This window comes from Hypanus sabinus, chromosome 23 (assembly GCF_030144855.1).
Source record: "Hypanus sabinus isolate sHypSab1 chromosome 23, sHypSab1.hap1, whole genome shotgun sequence".
In the NCBI taxonomy this organism is placed as follows: domain Eukaryota; kingdom Metazoa; phylum Chordata; class Chondrichthyes; order Myliobatiformes; family Dasyatidae; genus Hypanus; species Hypanus sabinus.
The window spans coordinates 40,043,638-40,062,109 of NC_082728.1; the positions used below are offsets into that span (position 1 = coordinate 40,043,638).

The window sequence follows — 18,472 nt, forward strand, 5'->3', positions numbered from 1 at the left end:
ACTCGCTCTCCTTCTACGATTACGTAACCACCGACTGTGACTCCCAACAAAACTACACAACAAATTATTGTCTCCCCTTTTATACCAGTGGGACATGCCATCATGTGACATCATATCACCCCATTATCAGAGGACAATTACATCATACCAATATCACAAGACAATTGCATCATGCTCACGAGAAACTCATGTAACAGTTAACAGTGTGCATGTGTATGGAGTGTGTTTATAAAGTGCTCTCTGTCACAACATTCCATGCTGGCTCCATTTTGTCTTGAAACTTCCATTTTATTTTGGCATGTACCAAGAAGGAATCACAATTATCTCTTTCCTTACAGCAGTGCAGGGCCAAAAAATGGAGTACAGAGGCAAAATGTATTCAGAGAAAAGTAGATTTGAAGTAAATGCAGGAAAATGATTTTCATGACTGTCAGAAATCATAAGAAACAATGTCAAAAATTTGTCATCTGAATCAGAGGAGTTGATTTCCATTTTATTCACTCTTTCATTCCCATTTACACAAAGGAATGAATTGCTTTCAACTCTACCTGTTCAGCACTGACAGTGTGATAATGAGCCAATAATTTAGATAGCATTGCCTATTATTCCATTTCTGCTAGGGCTGCAGGTTCTGTTCACTGAGGAATATTTCGAAAACCCAGAACAAGCACCTGTTTGGGCTTTTTTAATATGCAAAACAGATAAAATATGCTGCTAATCTATTTGCTGCAGGAAAACACAAAACTACATATAATTTTAACATGAACTTGCACATACCTGGAAAGCCTATTCTGTCCATTCACCAATCTCAAGTACAACCACAACAGAAAGATTGTTGTTTACAGTAAACAGAAAACAGTGAACAAAATAATATCAGTGGCTAAAAAGACAATCTCACTCTCGTGTCTCTGGCAAATAATCCAAACTGGAACTAAATATTTGGCTATTCAATGAAGTCTATGTGTTTATTCATTGAGATACAGCACAGAATAGGCCCTTCAAGCCACGGTTCTCAGCAATCCCCAATTTCACCCTAGAGGGAAAGTTTACAATTACCAATTAACCTCCCAACTTTTTGACTGTGGGAAGAAATTGGATCACCCAGAGGAAACCCATGTGTTCACAGTGAAAATGTACAAACTCTTTTACAGATAGTGGTGATCTGATAGCAATACCCACATAACACATTGACACGAGTCTCTATGGGCTTAGAAACAAGGAACAGTCACCTCGGTAACATCACCCAGCGTTGAGTGGACATAAAACTGTAGCTCACCATGATAATTAATTTGAAGTATATTAGAAAATTATTACAAATATGTTCCCTGGTTTAACTTTAAAAGTATAACATACACAATAATGAGAGAAATTATTTACTTTTTCTAATTTAAGTCAAATTAAGCCAGAAAGTTATGCTCAGCCTATTGAAATTTGTATGTTGCAACATTTGCTCAAAGCAGACTACAGAAATAATTTCAATTAGAAACATGCTTTTCGCTTCAATTAGTTTGCATAAAAGGGATACTTCTTTATCATAATAAATTCAAAATTCATTAGTGCTTTATCACTTTACTCCAGGATATAAAAATGTGTCTAAATCAAGAATAACTAATGGAAGGAAGTGCTGTTTGAAATCCTGAAAACAGAGAAATCACAGTTAAATGGCTAAAAAAAAACTTTGTTTCCTTTAGCGGTAAGCAGATCACAGAAGAAAAACACAATTAATCACAAAGAATGTATTTTGTCCAATCAGCCAAAAAGATTGAATGGCCAGCACTTGCAACTCTGAGACTAAAGATCAGGCTTTGAGTTACTTGCCAGAACATAGGGCATAACAACTTAGGCAAATGCTCCAGTGAAATAGGTACTGTCATATTCTATACAATACTCCAAATTGAGACCCTCATAAACTGCATCCTTATAATTTCACTATTACCTTTTATTACTTAGATTAATTAAAGTCTAATTTCCTTTTCTGCTTAAATTTCCAATTTCTTTTATATTTGTTTTCTAATTTAAAGGACTTATAGTTTTATAAATTTAATAACATAATGTGGCCACCCACTTCCTAGCGCACTCGAACTCGCTCACAAATAGCCAGCGCGCCAGCATAAAGGCACCAAAAGGGCACCAGGTCTGCTTCACAAAGGGAAAAGCTCGCGCGGGACTGTGAGTACGTGCCTCCGGGGAGGGTGGGATCAGGGAGGCTTTAAAGCGAAGCTGCAAAGTTCGAATAAAATCTTCTTTAACTGCAGTTTACCGACTCCATGTCATTATTTCAGCACTGCGTGTAGCACACCGCTACAATTGGTGACCCCGACGGTCCAAACGATATTTGGACCAGAGATGAACAACGCCACATCTGTTCATGCAGTTTCGTTGAAACTGCCAAGCTTCTGGACGCTGCGACCTCACCTATGGTTCCAGCAAGCAGAAGCCCAATTCCACGTTCAGCGGATAACCTCAGAGGACACACGTCATTACTACGTGGTGAGCTCCCTCGACCAGGACACAGCGGCCCAGGTTGAGGAGTTCATACTGTCTCCCCCAGCGGACAGCAAGCACATGGAATTCAAAGTAACTGCAGTTTACCGACTCCGTGTTGTTATTTCAGCGCTGCGTGTAGCACACCGCTACAATAAGGTATTAAACACCGACCCCAATCATCAAAAATGGGAAAAAAAGCCAATTCAGGAAGATTGACAGGCAAACCAGTATTTGATCAGTGCTTGGGCCCCAGCTACTAACAATAACCATCAAATAACTTGTACAAGGGAACTGAAGCTTGCTGATAGCACAAGGAATTATGAGGTCAATGCAAAGAGCCATTAAGGCAATTTGGGTAGTTGCATAACTGGGCAAATACATACGTGATACAGAATAGCAATACAGAGGCAAAGTATAATTTAGTTTCCCATATGAGATTCCATAGTTTCATGCATTCCACTTTTTCCCCTCTAGAAGGTTATAAACTTAGAAAAACTATCTGAAAGCACTTGGAAATCAGAAGAAAACAATTCTCTTAATGAAAAGCTAAAGTGCGACCAAAATGCTGTTTTCGAAGTCTGTAAACAATAGTTTAAAATGTGCCACAGTGAAGCAGTTTAAGATACATTATACATAGAAAAAGAACTATTTGCATACAATTTTTGCTGTTTAATTGAGTCAACACCTTTTTTTTTTACAATAGAGTAAATTTTCTAACAGAAGTCCTCTAGATACACATATTTAATAGTATTTTGAATGCGAATTCTCACATTTTCAATCTTTCAGTCATGTGTTTCTACTTTTGTTCATTGATTCAAACAATGTTAATGATTTAGTCTTTTTCTAAAATCTACAAGTTGTCATTCATTTATCAAGGTATACAGGATAATACGGAAGATATTAAGACAAAAATGCAATAAATACTTTAAATTACTGAAATTATCATCAATTGTTATGTTCTAATATCTGATGCAATAGCGGACAGTCAATTTTTTAATATTCAATATCTTCAAATATTAGTTTCTTCAAAGGTAGGTATTTAAAGATATTTTCAAGCAAAAATAATAGATTAATTCACTACCATTTGACACAACACTGGTATTGTCATTAATATCACTACTTAAGCAAAGCTTTCATCGTACTAATTGAAGACCCTCGATACCCTGTCCCAAAATGATTCCAATGATTCAGGTAATTGAAGAGCTGGTAAAGTTTATGTCGCTTCTCAAACCCAGGGGCTTTGGGAATTTTATTATGATATTCTTTATAGAAGGAAGAGTTAAACCCTCCAAATATTCCAGATATTCCAAGTTCATACTCAGAGTGGCCGTAGAAAGATGAAGGATCAAAAATGACTGGCCCATCATCTACTTGTCCAACATTTCCTCCCCAAAGGTCTCCATGAAGGAGAGCTGGTGTAATTTCTATGTCATGAAATAGAGCAGGTATCTTCAACTAGAAAGCAAAATGACAACAGTTAATGTAATACAAGAGGTATGAACTTTGTTCTGGCAATTGCAGATATTATGATAAATTTGGCCATGCATTCTCTCAGCAAGTCCTCAACCACAGTTGGAGAAAGGGCGTATAAGAGAAGGTATTGGATATGATTCTATCATATACTGGATTCACCAATATCTAATCCAGCTGATGTCCAACTGGGTTGGGTGAATGATGCAGTCAAACACCCAAGGAATTAATTAAATTTCGGAAATCAAAATCAGGCAGTATGTATCAAAAATATAATCAGCTAAAAGTAATCCATTTTTTTAATCGTATTGTAAATGCAAATTATTGTAAATGTTTGCTTTGATTATAGTGTTAAAAGTTTTTGGAGAAATGTACCTGGAGCTTTGACCAGAGCTCCCTGGCTTCACGGTCTCCATATTCTTTTTCAATTAAATCCATCTGGAGCTGAAGACGTTGCTGAGCAAAGAAATTTACCCAGTCATCCTGCCAGTCATTATTCTGAGGGGGAAAAGAACAGAGAATTGCAAATGAGATGTCCAAATTATTTATTTCAGTTTTACACAAGTCTTATAAAAAGCTAATATACAATATTGCAAATATTTGCAAGGAATAGAAAAAATGCTCAATTCCATCTATAACCTCAGTGAATGAAACAGTCAAGCTTGTTTTCAACAAGGCAAAGTCAGCATTCAGACATGCAATAAAATAGCAAACAACATTCAGACCGAAGCACTGCACAGTAAGAGTCTGATGACCTATGCTCAATTTTCAATGGCATAACCATTGTCAATGTACTGGCAGTCATCATTAGCAAAAATACAATTGGACCAATTATTATCTTGTGGCTCCCAACAGTTGGTCAGAGACTCAGTATGTGCCAACATATGAAACCCAAAAGTCCTAATCTACAAAGAATGACTCAAGAGTGTATGTAGAGTGCAATCTCCACTTGCTCAGGAGAGTGCAGCCTCAAGGATCCTTGAGAAGCTCAAAACTATCCAGGTTAAAGAAGCATGATTAATTGGTCCAAATATAAAAAAAAGGTGTACAATACCATTCTGTAAACCACTCCCAAACACATAACATCTATAATAGTGCTCGCCGACTGGTCGATCTTTGAGACTTTCCCAGTAGATCCCAAAAAAAAAGAAAAATAAATACACAAATACTGTTGAGAGATTGTTTCCAGGTTGCAGGGTTTTCGTTCCGTTCTTTCTGCCCAGTGCGCATGCGCATAGCTCCCCTGCACTACACAGTGTACTTCAGTGGTCTCCAAACACTGGGCCGCGAGGAAACAATATGAGTCAGTTGCACCTTTCCTCAGTCGCTGCCACGGCCACTGTTGAACTTGAACCCACGCAAAGTCATCAGTCACCTAAACGCTGTGACACCCTCGCGCCAGTGCTCACCTTGCATGGCCGGCAAGAGGTGCTGATGCTACTGGCCCGGAGCGCAGCCGGCAGGAACCACTGATGCTGCTGGCCCAGAGTGCGGCTGGTGAGAAGTGCCGATGCTACTAGCCTGGAGCACAGCCGGCAAGAAGTGCTGATGCTAGTGGCCGGCGGGAACCGCTGATAGTACTGGCCCGGAGTGCAGCTGGCGAGAAGCGCCGATGCTACTGGCCCGGAGCACAGCTGGCGGGAACCGCTGATAGTACTGGCCCGGAGTGCAGCTGGCGAGAAGCGCCGATGCTACTGGCCCGGAGCACAGCTGGCGGGAACCGCTGATGCTGCTGGCCCAGAGCGTGGCCAGCAAGAAGTGCCGATGCTAGTGGCCCAGGGGGTGGCCGGCGGGAACCGCTGATGGTACTGGCTCAGAGCCCGGACAGATGGGTGCCGCCTCTAAACCTGTTTACCACGCCGAATGTTCGTGGGGAACCCGGTGCTAAATTATTCGCAGACAACCTAATTCGGGCTCAAGGTTTTGTATCAGAGCAGCTACCTCGCTGCGATCTGCTGAAACAAACTTTTGTCAGCCAACAGATCCTGCAGGGGGGCCGGGCGCGGGCCTGTCGCTCTCCTTGCTCGGTAACTCGCTCTCTCCGGACTGCGACTGCCGCGGCCCCAATATGGCGACCTCCAGCCCTGACCTTGTCCTCTCACCCCATCCACGACCAGCCACACCTAGCCAGGGCATCTGGCGGCGGGTGACCAGAGGATGGAGTTCAGGCCAGAGGCTGTCTAATGAGGCAATGAAGCCCTCAAAACTGCTTTGGTACCTTGAGTCCAAGCACGATGCACTTAAGGACGAATCTGCTGAGTTTTTTCAGTGGAAAAAACATGAGCAGCACAGGACAGCAGCTAAGTGCCGAGAGTCACGAAAACTAAATTGCGGAATAGACTGGACATAAGGAACCTGCTTCAAGTATCGCTGTATTCCCATCATATTTAACACCCCCACCCTCCCCATCGGCCAGTCTGCAAGAATATTGTCAATATTAAACCGGTCCGCGGTGCAAAAAAGGGTGGGTACCCCCGGTGTTTATGCATTCTACTTCTGAGTTGCAGGGTTTTACTTCCGGTCTTTTCTGCCCCAGTGTGCATGCGTGTAACTAATAAATTTGGAGTCAATCTCCCCTTTCACTAAGGCCGAGGTAGGGGATCTTGGGTTTAAAAAGGTTGGTGACCACTAATCTATAACAATAATGATCAAGGGTGACAGGAGACATAACTCCATTTAGAATTGCAATCTATCATGAATAGCATAAATTTGTATTCAATAGCCTCAGGTAATCCGTTTTCTCTGTTTGTGTAAGAAAAAGCCAGTTAACCATTTATAATATTGGTTCAGTCATTTCTCTTAGGCTACGTCCACACTACAGTGGATAAATCTCTAACTGAAGCTTTTTCTCTTCGTTTTGACCCTCCATCCACACTAAAACGGCGTTTTAGTCCACCGAAAAAGAGCTTTTCTAAAACGCTCTCCAGGGTGTGTAATTTTAAAAACGGCAGAGTGGCTGGAGCAGTGTGGACGGGGTAACCAGAGAAATCTAAAATCGCTGTCATGATGTGCCGGAACAGATGTTGGCGGCAGCGTGCCACTTCATTGTTTTCTTGAATGCAACCTAAAAATTTCAGAACAGACGGCAACAAGACTGAAGCCAGAAGAAATGTACTCACCAAATACTTTGATTCATAACCTACTGAATAAATAAGTTTACTCACTTTGCCTGTTTTCTGTCCTTGCTTGTATGAAAGTGGTTTACCTATTTATTCAAGTACTTCTCTGACAATAGATGTGTAACAGCCTAATGTAACATCATATGGAAATACAAGATAATACTGATGCAGACATAATTTATACATTTAACAAGGCGCTTTATTAATGCAACAGAGTTAGTCAGTTTTTCAATGTTCATTGTCAGCCAGGTCATACTGTCCTTGAACTCCCTGTCAATTGCCTCCATACGCTCTAGTATTTGTTTCTTTTTAGTTTTAATCCTTCCTGCGCCGAGAGCCAACCGCTGCAGTTTTTCTAGTCTGTAACTGAACCAGTTCTTTTGTTTTTATGCGAAACCAGCGTTTTCAAAATTATCCGGTCTCATGTGGCCGTAGCCTTAATTGATGCAGCCAAAGTTGCATTTCACACCTTTTACTATGTTGGTGACCTCCCTTTCACTCATTGGTTAATGAACAAAGACAGTAAGACTAAGAACTTTTACAGCTCATCACTAAAACCAGCAGAGCCTCCCCTTTCTTTATCACTCCCTCGTCCTCTTTGCAATTTGAAGACAACTTGTTTTCTCTCTCTCTCCCCAGTTTCAAAAGAGGTCCTTGCCCCAAAAAGTTAACTCTGTTTCTCTTTCCACAGATCTACATTTCTTTTATTTCTATGATCTGGCCCAACTCCATTTTGTTTATTTTCTGCCCACTGATGCAGAAGATAGCATGTGCAGGAATCCAGAAATATCAATAATTCTCCCTTCTATTCAATGATTATTATAAGATAAAATTGAAGTCCCATATACACTGTCCGTTGGCTACAAAGGGTTCCACAGCAACGATGAAGCATGAGTAAGTTCCATCGAGATCCCAACCAACATTTATCTCACATGTAAATACATCTCATTACCTAGCCATTGTTCTTGCTATCATTGCGGGGCCATATTGTACACAAATTGTCTGCCACATTTTCCTACAAAGAAATACCGGAATGTCTCGTCACCTTGTAGCCTACAAAGCTGCAAAAGGCACTATATAATTTAAAGTTCTTTGATATAATTTACATTTCCCATTTGTACATGCAAACCATTAGACAGCAATGCCAAAAAAATAACCTCAGCACACCAAAGTTCAAAATGTGTACAAGGAGAAAAAGATCAGCTTACCTGTGGAATGTAACCACAACAAGTTACAGTATGAAATCCAAACTTGTCCATATACTGGATATCAGACTGACTTGGCCCCTTGCCTAGCTCAGATACAAATAATAAATATTTAAACCAATAGACATAGCACATAAAAAAGTAAGAAAATATAACTCTGCACTAATACATTATCTTCCTAAATGTAACTATGCATCCTCTACCTCCAATGAACTGCTATTAAGTCAACTGTTAACTGTGTTCCCTTAAAAAGATTATATTCATTAAACTACTACAAATACAAAGTTAAATGTTTTTCTTAACATATGTATCATGATAGCTCAAGCAATAAAGTTAAAACCTGCTCCTCCATGTTATTAAGAAATGGATGCAGTTCAGAATCAGATTTAATATCACCAGGATATCCTGGGACTTTTTTTTACAGCAGCAACATAAATATAAGTAAATCAAAAAGAGAGCCAAAAAATAGTGAGGCAATGTTCATGGGTTGGTTCATTGTGTGTTCAGAAATCTGGTGGGGGTACAGAGGATGTTGTTCTTAAGACGCTGCGTGTGAGCCTTCAGGATCCTGTACCTACTCCTGGATGACAGCAACTTCCTGCATGATGTGGGGACCTTAAGGGAGAAGAGGTCCTGCACAATGAGTCTACAGAATCAGGAAAGAGATTGAAGAGCAGGGCCTCCAAATATGTAATCCCTGGATCACTACTGGTGCCACATGCTAGTCAGGACAGCAATAGGATGACAGCATTGATGAAAGAGTGGCTGAGGGACTGGTGCAGGGAGCAACGTTTCAGGTTCTTGGACCACTGCAACCTTTTCTGGATTAGGGGGTGACCCGTAGAAGGGGGACGGTTTGCACCTAAACTAGAGAGGAACCAATATCCTGGCCAGAAGGTTGACTTGTGCTACTCAGGAAGGCTTAAACTAGTTTGATAGGGGGATGAGAACCAGAGCATCAGGTCAGAAAGTGGAGGGATGGAGAGGAAGGTAGATGTCAGGGCTAGTAAGAATAGACAGGAGCAAAGTAATAGAAATGATAAGATGGATAGTTCGAAGTGTGTCTATTTTAATGCTAGGAGTTTTATGGATAAAGGTGATAAACTTTTAGCATGGATCAGTACATGGAATTACGACGTCGTGGCAGTAAGGGACATGAATGGGTGCTTAATGTATCAGGGTTTCGATGTTTTAAAAAAAATAGAAAGTAAAGGAGGGGGAGGGGTCCAGATCAAGCTGCACCACAAAGCAGGTACAACATCACTGCTTGCTCAGTAGAAACATAATGGAGGGCTTAGCCACTGACTCCACATAGGTAAAATTCAAATATAAAGAAGGGTGCAATCACTTTGCTGGGATTGTACTACAAACCCCCTCCCCTAATAGCCACTAGGAGATTGAGGAACAGACATGCAAATAGATTAAGGAACTGTGTAAAAACAGTAACACAGTTGTTACTGGGGACTTCAACTTTTTGGCAAGGAGATGTGAGAGGCATTTTTTTTACACGTACTGGTTGGCTTCTGCAATGAACTGTCTGGCGTGGTAGTAGAGGCAGATACATTTGGGACTTCTACAAGATATTTAAATAGGCGTATGAATGAGATGAAATTCAAAGGAGATGAACATTGTGTAGGTAGAAGGGATCAGTTTAGTTGGCCATTTGATAACTAATTTAATTGGTTCAGCATAACATTGTGGACCTGATGGTCCTGTCCCTCTGCTGTACTGCTCTTTGTTCTATGGCCTATGTTCTTATGATGGATTCCACCATTCTGAGACACCCACCTATCGAAGATGTCTTTGACACTGGGAAGGTCAAAGCCCATGATAGAGCTGGCAGATTCTTCTGATACTATGCAGTGGCCCCTCCATACCAGATGGTGATGCAAACAATTAAAATGCTTCCCACAGTACTTCCATAGAAATTTGTAGGAATCATTGGTGACCTACCAAATCTCCTCAAATTCCTGAGCAACACACACAAAATACTAGAAGAATTCAGTGGGTCAGGCAGCATCTATGGAAACGAATAAACAGTTGACGTTTCGGGCGGAGACCCTTCTTCAGGACTGCAAAGAAAGGGAAAAGATGCTAGCATAAGAAAGGTGGGGGTAGGGGAAGGAGCACTAGCTAGAAGGTGATAGGTGAAGCCAGGTGGGTGTGAAAGTTAAATGGCTGGAGAAGAAACAATTGATGGAGAGTTTCAGAAAACAGAAGGAGAAATCAATGTTCATGTCATCAGGTTGGAGGCTACCTAGACAGAATGAGGTGTTGCTCCTCTATCCTGAGAGTAGCCTCATCATGGCAAATGAGGAGACTATAGACAGATACAGAGTAACGGGTATTGGGATAAAAATTAAAATAGTTGGCCACTATGAAATTCCACTTTTTGCAGATGGAGTAGAGGTGTTCAACAAAGCTGTCCCACAACTTACGCTGGGTCTCACCAATGTAAACAGGCCACATTGGGAGCATCAGTACAATGGACAACCCCAACAGGTTTGCAGGTGAAGTGCTGCCTCACCTGGAAGGACTATTTGGGGCCTAGAATAGAATTAAGGGACGAGGTGAATGGGCAGGTATAGCATTTCTGACATTTGCAGGGCTATGTGCCAGGAGGGAGATTAGTGGGGAGGGACCAATGGACAAGGGAATCATGGAGGGACTGATCCCTGCAGAAAGTGGGGGGTGGGGGAGTAAAGATATGTTTGGCGGTAAGATCTCAATGAAGATGGCCAAAGTTTCGGAGAATGATCTGTTGGTTGCTCAGACTCATGGGGTGGTGAGAACAAGAGGAACTCTATCCCTGTTCAAGCAGTGGGAAGATGTGGGTGACAGTGGATGTCCAAAAATGGAGGAGATGTCAGTGAGGGGAGTATTAATGGTGGAGGAAGGGAAACCCCATTCTTTGACTAAGGAGGACATCTCTGAAATCCTGGAAAGGAAAGCCTCTTCGTGGGAACAGTTGGAGCAGAGACGGAACTGAGAAGAGAGAATAGCAATTTTACAGGAAACAGGGTGGGAAAGAGTATAGTCAAGATAACTGTAGGAATCGGTAGGTTTATAAAAGATGTCAGTAGACTGTTTGTCTCAGAGATGGAGACTGAGAGATCAAGAAAGGGCAGAGGGGCATTAGAGGTGTCCTCAAACTCCTAATGAAATATAGCCATTGGCGTGCCTTCTTTGTACGTAATTGCACCAATATGATGGAGCTGGAACAGAGCTTCAGAGAAGCTAACACCCAGGAGCTAGAAATTGCTCATCTTCAGTACTGCTCAGTTTCAGAAGGCAGCAAAAAGTAGCAACTTATATAAGACCATAAGCTATAGGAGCAGAAGTAGGCCATTCGGCCCATTGAGTCTGCTCTGCAAAAGGTTCATAAGGTTTCATCTACCTTAATGCTTCATTACCAATTCCTTGACAGTTCAGTGGTAAATTGCAGTATTTCACAGTAAATTGCACTATTTTATCAGATAATTCCTCAGAGATGAATCAATAAATCCAATGTACTTAAAGGTACTGCGCGTACTTTTTCATAGAGATCGGCATTTTTCAGGGCATCTGAATCCTTTACAACTAAAATTGTAATTCAAAAAGAGTGAGACTTCTCCAAAGTTTAACTGATTTAATCCCTAAATTCCTAAGATTTAGAGTCCCAAGTTGCATAATTTATCATTCTGAAGTCAATTACAAATGACCAAGTTTTGAGTAAACATTAGTATCTTACCAACAGTCTGTGCATTTCTTTGTTGCTGCTCTTTAAGTTTTGCATTATGAAGATGCAGATCTGCCAGTTGCTCTCCTAGTTTAGCCATGTATCTAGAGAAGAAACATCAGAACTGAACACAGGCATCTTTTCCAACAGCTTTTGACATAAATAAACCAAGGAGTAATATTTAATTTCATCTTGACCTACCATGTGGCAAATCAATTGGCATCCACATTGACTATCTTTTTGGTATCATTTACATGACTTGACAAATCATTTAAAAATATCTAAAATGATTTTAGAATATCCATTAACTGTTGTGTGTCCTTTATACTGCCACACAGAAACTTAGATTTTCAATTATAATCTCAAGAACTATGCATCTAATTTCAAGACAAGAGGAAAATGAACCAACTTTTTTCCTTTTACTTCCCAGTCTGTCCAACACAGAACTCCAGGCTTTACCTGCAACCTGATCCATAGATCCCCAATTGCATACCAAATTACCATTCCACAGTCAAATCAAAACTTGCAGAAACTGAGAAATCTGAAATACAGTTTACAGTGTAAAAGCAGAAAATACTCAGGCAGTTTATGGTGAAGAGGCTTTGGTCTGAAAATTAAACACTGTTTTTCTTACAACAAATCTGCATGACCTGTTGAGCATTTTCTGATTTGACTGTTGCCCACGATGTATAATTAAGTCACCACAGACCAAATAAATTAATTCCATAATGCAATGGTTGAAATTTTTACCAGAAGATTGGAAAATAGTCAATGTGACTCCCTTGCTCAAAAGAAGGAGAAAGACAGAGGACAGAAACCTAAAGGCCAGTTTGTTTAAACTGTAAATGGTCAAGTAATAATCAAATAAGAAAGAACTTGATCTTTTGGGAAAGCTGAATATAATTAAACCTCATCAACATAATTTAAAAAAAGTAAATCAAGTTTGCTCCTAACTTTTGAGGGGAATCTACAGATGAAATGTATTTAGATTTCAAAAAGGCTTTGACAAGTATCAGAAGAATTCTGTTTCAATGGAGGGGAAACTGCTTGTCTCAGAGAAAATATAAGCGTTATAATAAATGGGCCCTTTTCAGAATGTAAGGGTGTAACCATTGCAGGAATCAGCTCTTGGCCCACAATTGTCCACTATTTAAATTAATGACCTGGAGGAAGGAACAGTATGCAAGGTTTCCAAATTTGCTGGTAATATGAAAATATCTGGAAGGGCATGTTGTGGTAAAGATAACAAAACTCTGCAACTGATTGAGGACAAATTGAGTCAGTGGGCATAAAAGGCAAATTAAGTTTCCATAAGACATAGGAGCAGACAGGTGGGCCATTTGGCCCACCTGTTTGCTCCACCATTCAATCATAGGCTGATCCAATTCTTCCAGTCATTCACACTCCCCTGCCTTCTCCCCATACCCTTTGATGCCCTGGCTAATCAAGAACCTATCTATTTCCGCCTTAAATACACCCAATGACTTGGTCTCCACAACCACTCGTGGCAGCAAATTCCATAGATTTACCACCCATTGACTAATTTCTCCGCATCTCTGTTCTAACTGGACATCCTTCAGTCCTGAAGTTGTCCCCTCTTGTCCTAGACTCCCACACCTTGGGAAATAACTTTGCCATATCTCTACCATGGGAAATAACTTTCAAGCGGGAAAGTGGGAATCATGCACTTTGGTAAGATAATTCAAAAAGACAAATTATCGAAATAGAAAGATACTGACTGTGAGTGAAGTACAGAAGGATCAAGGTGTTCCAGTGCTTGAGTCATAAAACCTAGCATGCAGATCCAGCAAGTAGTTCTGAAGGTAAAGGGCATTTTGGCCTGTACTGCAAAGGGGTTGGAGTTTAAAGATGGGGAGGCTTTTCAGAAATTGTGCAGTGTTGGAGAGGCTTAAGCTGGAAAACTGTGTACTGATTTGATCTCCTTATTGAATGAAAGGATAACACTGGAATGAGTGCAAAAGAGATTAGAACTAGAGGGTAACCCAACCAAGGGAGACTAGCAACACAAACAAAATGCTGGAGGATCTCAGCATCTTTTCCATAGATGCTGCCTGGTCTGCTGAGTTCCTCCAGCATTTTGTATGGGTTGCTTGGATTCCAGCATCTGCAGATTTTCTCGTTCGTCAGGAAGACAACATAGTTTGGGCCCATATTCCTTGAAGTTTAGAGGAATGAGGGGTGATCTTAAGATCCTAAGGGAACCTGACAGGGTAGCTGTTGTAATCTTTTCCAAAGTGGGGACAGTGTCAAACAAAGGGACATAATAAGAAAGGGCCAGTCGTTTTAAACTGAGACACACAGAAATTTGTTTTCATAAAGAATGGTAAATTTTTGGAATTCTCTTATTTAGATGGTGGTGGAAATTGGAACATCAGAAATATTTAAAGAGGAGTTGGATACATGAAGGAACAGAAGCTTATGGAAAAATGGCATAGAGAGTCGATGCCAATTTAGATCATCAATGATCATTTTAAATGGTGAGACAGGTTTGAAGGGCCAAATGACATATTTGTCCTATTTTCCCTTAATCCTGTGTTCTAAATTTATAATACCATACGTATATATTTTAGATATTTTTTCCATTCCTTTGAACATTTTTATGATGACTGATACAAAATTAAAACTTCATACAGAAAAATACAAACAAAAAATTCTGAAGATATTCAGCAAGGCAGCATCTAAGGAGAATGAAAAATAGGAAACATTTTAGGTTAAGAATCCTTCAGTGGAATTTAAGACTTGCACAAATGAAAGATCATTAGGTAAGTTGTAAAGAGCTGATCACTCAAAAACAGTTAATTTCCCCCAAGATGTCAGCTGATCAACACCTCCAACTATTACCAACCCCCAACACTACCCCATCCACATCAGCTACTCTTCTCCACAGCCCCTCAGCATCCCTCAAACTCCATGCACTGCCATGTTACGATTACTCTCCATGCCTAACACCAATACTGACAAGTCTCTGTCCTATATCTTCATATACCCTCCTACCACCTAGAAGAGTTCCTCTTCCCAACAGTCAGATTATTATTTCTTGTCAGAGTCATCTTATATTTAGATACTCCTGCAGCTAGCATCACTTGATGGACATGCATTCAGTCTATGTATATAAGCTAATCATATGCAACACACATGAAATGCTGGAGTAACTCAGCAGTCCAAGCAGCATCTATGGAAAAGAGTAAACAGTCGACATTTCGAACCGAGACCCTTCATCAAGTCTGCCCAAAATGTCCACTCTTTTCCATAGATGTCCCCTAGCCTGCTGAGCACCTCCAGCATTTTGTGTGTGTTTCTTTGGATTTCCAGCAGATTTTCTCCTGTTTGAAACATAGAAAATAGGTGCAGGAGTAGGCCATTTGGCCCTTCGAGCTTGCTCCGCCATTCAGTATGATCATGGCTGATCATCCAACTCAGAACCCTGTACCTGCTTTCTCTCCATACCCCCTGATCCCTTTAGCCACAAGGGCCATATCTAACTTCCTCTTAAATATAGCCAATGAACCGGCCTCAACTGTTTCCTGTGGCAGAGAATTCCACAGATTCACCACTCTCTGTGTGAAGAAGTTTTTCCTCATCTCGGTCCTAAAAGGCTTCCCCTTTTTTCCCCTTCCCCTTTATCCTTAAACTGTGACCCCTTGTTCTGGACTTCCCCAACATCAGAAACAATCTTCCTGCATCTGGCCTGTCCAATCCCTTTAGAATTTTATACGTTTCAATAAGATCCCCCCTCAATCTTCTAAATTCCAGTATAAGCCTAGTCGATCCAGTTTTTCTTCATATGAAAGTCCTGCCATCCCAGGGATCAATCTGGTGAACCTTCTCTGTACTCCCTCTTTAGTTTGTGAAGCTAACCTTATGTATATATCACCACACTCACCAGTCACTTGAACATTGTGTTTTATAACATTGCTTTTATTGTCACATATATTGTGATATATATGCTTATATTGTTTTTTTATTGCTGCATTGGATCCAGTAACAATCATTTCATTCTCCTTCACACTCATGTACGAAAGCCAATAAATAATCCTGAACTGAAATTCTAAAAACCACAATTCCATGTATTTGAAAGAAAATAGCTTAGCAGTATTACAGTTCATTAAAGTTATTAAAAGATTCAATTATATCATGAACTCATTCTGTGTAGCTCTGTAGATCTAATGGTTCAGGATAGTAATGTAGACACAAGTAGATAAAGATGCATTCCACAGCTACACAAAATGAGAGAATATAAAAGCAGGAGGGAAATGTATTTCAGCTTCTTCTAAACAAGTAACCAGAAGCAAAGTTCCAACAGATAAGCTAAGAAGGGAAAGTAGAAATTTCTGAACCCATGATAAAGTCTGGGGAACATGCAGTAACATACAATAAAATTAATAATTGAAATTGGTTTTTTTTTACTTGAAATCAAACACAAATTGGGAATGAATTTACTCTGAAACAGTTCTTTTGATTCTGATTAAGAAATTGCCTTGATCAGATTGCAATAATGTTAAGAAAAAATAAATTTAAGTTTCAATTTTTATAGCCCACCTGTTTAAGCTGTGAATGTCCAAATGCTCCATAACAAACATTGACCCACCATCTGACAGACTGATCACTTTAATTGGCTGTGGCACTTTAACAGTGTTTGTTTTCAAAATGGCCTCCAGACTTTCCATTTCACCATCAAACATTTTTTTGGCCTGTTTAAAGTAATGTGGATAGTGAGACCATGGCCAACAACAATATCAGGAATCATGAAATTATCTATCAATCAAGTAAAACTCAAATATTGCAAAATTTCAAACATATTAATCTTTGCACCACATATTTAGTGTCACCTCCTGAAAGTCAGACTAATATATACCATTCAAGTGCAGAATCAATTGTTTGCCCAGGCATGGATAAAAACACAAATCTGTAATAATTATTTCTCATATTATTTTTCTATTGTACAAATCTGAGATCCCTGCCATTTTGTTTTCATTGCGTAGTCACATGGAATTAGTCAACTTTGCAATGCGGTTAATTGCCTATTCTCCTCAATGCAAGATACCTAATGTAACTCTCCTAGATATGTTTAGTGCTCTTTTCCAAGTAACAATTCAAATCACTTCTGCACATTCATGTATTGTTTTTGTACAAAAATATTATCTTTTATATTAACTAATTTTCTGAATTCCTTTTTAATTACAGATAATTTATAGCAGGAAAAAAGTTCCACTCATTCTACCACTGACCTTTTTTGTCCAGCAATTTATGAAGCAGGTGCACAACAAAAGTCAAGAAGATTAATTTATGTTGGTAGAAAAATTTCAGGAAAAAATCTACAACTCATCTCAATTAACAGACTTAAGGACTTCTATAAAGTTTTTTAAAAGGACAGTATTTTGTGGTGATACTCTTCCCTGCATGTCTTGTTCAAGGTGAATGTCATGTCCATTGTGCCGTCAGATCCAGAAAATACACAAAGTTATTCAGAGAGCAGTTTTTTAGGCAGTGGAAGATGGTGGCTGCCATTTTCTATAGCAGGAAGGAGACTCGACTATCATTACTATAAATTATCTCCTTTCTTGAAGAGGTGCATGATTACAAAATATCGTTTCTTTTTCAATCTTTTTATTGAGTTTCATATATTAAAAAAATATAACATAATATTGAATAGGTTATAAATACACTAGGCTTGAAGTTAAATTAGTAATAAGATATCAATATCTTATTGAGATATCAGCAAAGAACATCATAAAATAATCAATCAAACCTGTATTAATTGTATATGAAAAAGGATAATCACAAAAAGAGAGGAAAAAATACAAGAAAAAATATATATTAAAATAAAGCAATAAACCTAAACTAACATGGGCAATAATAATAGTTTATATATACATGATAGTGTCAAGAACTCCGGAACTCCATACCAGAACAAGGATAAAAAGAGAAAAGATCCGGAAGAGGTCAAATTAACTCATATGAAAATGTCGAATAAACGGTCCCCAAGTTTCTTCAAATTTAATTGATGGGTCAAAAATCGTACTTCTAATTTTTTCTAAGCTCAAACAAGAAATAGTTTGAGAGAACCACTGAAACGTGGTAGGAGGGTTTACTTCTTTCCAATTTTGTAATATAGACCTTCTAGCCATTAGAGTTGCAAAGGCAATCATTCGTCTAATTGAAGGGGAGAATTGACTACCATCCTCAATTGGTATACCAAAAATTGCAGTGATAAAATGGGGTTGTAAATCAATATTCCAAACTGAGGAAATGATAGCAAATATATCCTTCCAATAGTTATATAAGGTGGGACATGACCAAAACATGTGGGTCAATGAAGCAACTTCTGAGTGACATCTGTCACATTGAGGGTTAATATGGGAGTAGAATCGAGCAAGCTTATCTTTAGACATGTGGGCTCTATGTACCACCTTAAATTGTATTAAAGCATGTTTAGCACATATAGAAGAAGA

At 39.5% G+C, this 18,472-nt stretch overlaps 1 protein-coding gene across 4 annotated transcripts in view; it reads right to left on the bottom strand.

The window, feature by feature from the left end:
• Positions 1 to 1,553: 1,553 nt before the first annotated feature.
• fn3krp (fructosamine 3 kinase related protein) overlaps positions 1,554 to 18,472 on the bottom strand; it is a 34,055-nt gene continuing 17,136 nt past the window's right edge. For all 4 annotated transcript variants that reach the window (XM_059948761.1, XM_059948759.1, XM_059948760.1 and 1 more), the window contains 5 exons: positions 16,560 to 16,711; positions 12,012 to 12,103; positions 8,285 to 8,367; positions 4,333 to 4,455; positions 1,554 to 3,942 (listed from right to left, as the gene is read on the bottom strand). In XM_059948761.1, the coding sequence (XP_059804744.1) occupies positions 3,604 to 3,942; positions 4,333 to 4,455; positions 8,285 to 8,367; positions 12,012 to 12,103; positions 16,560 to 16,702 (780 nt within the window). In that variant the 5' untranslated portion in view covers positions 16,703 to 16,711 and the 3' untranslated portion in view covers positions 1,554 to 3,603. The remainder of the gene's footprint in view (positions 3,943 to 4,332; positions 4,456 to 8,284; positions 8,368 to 12,011; positions 12,104 to 16,559; positions 16,712 to 18,472) is intronic.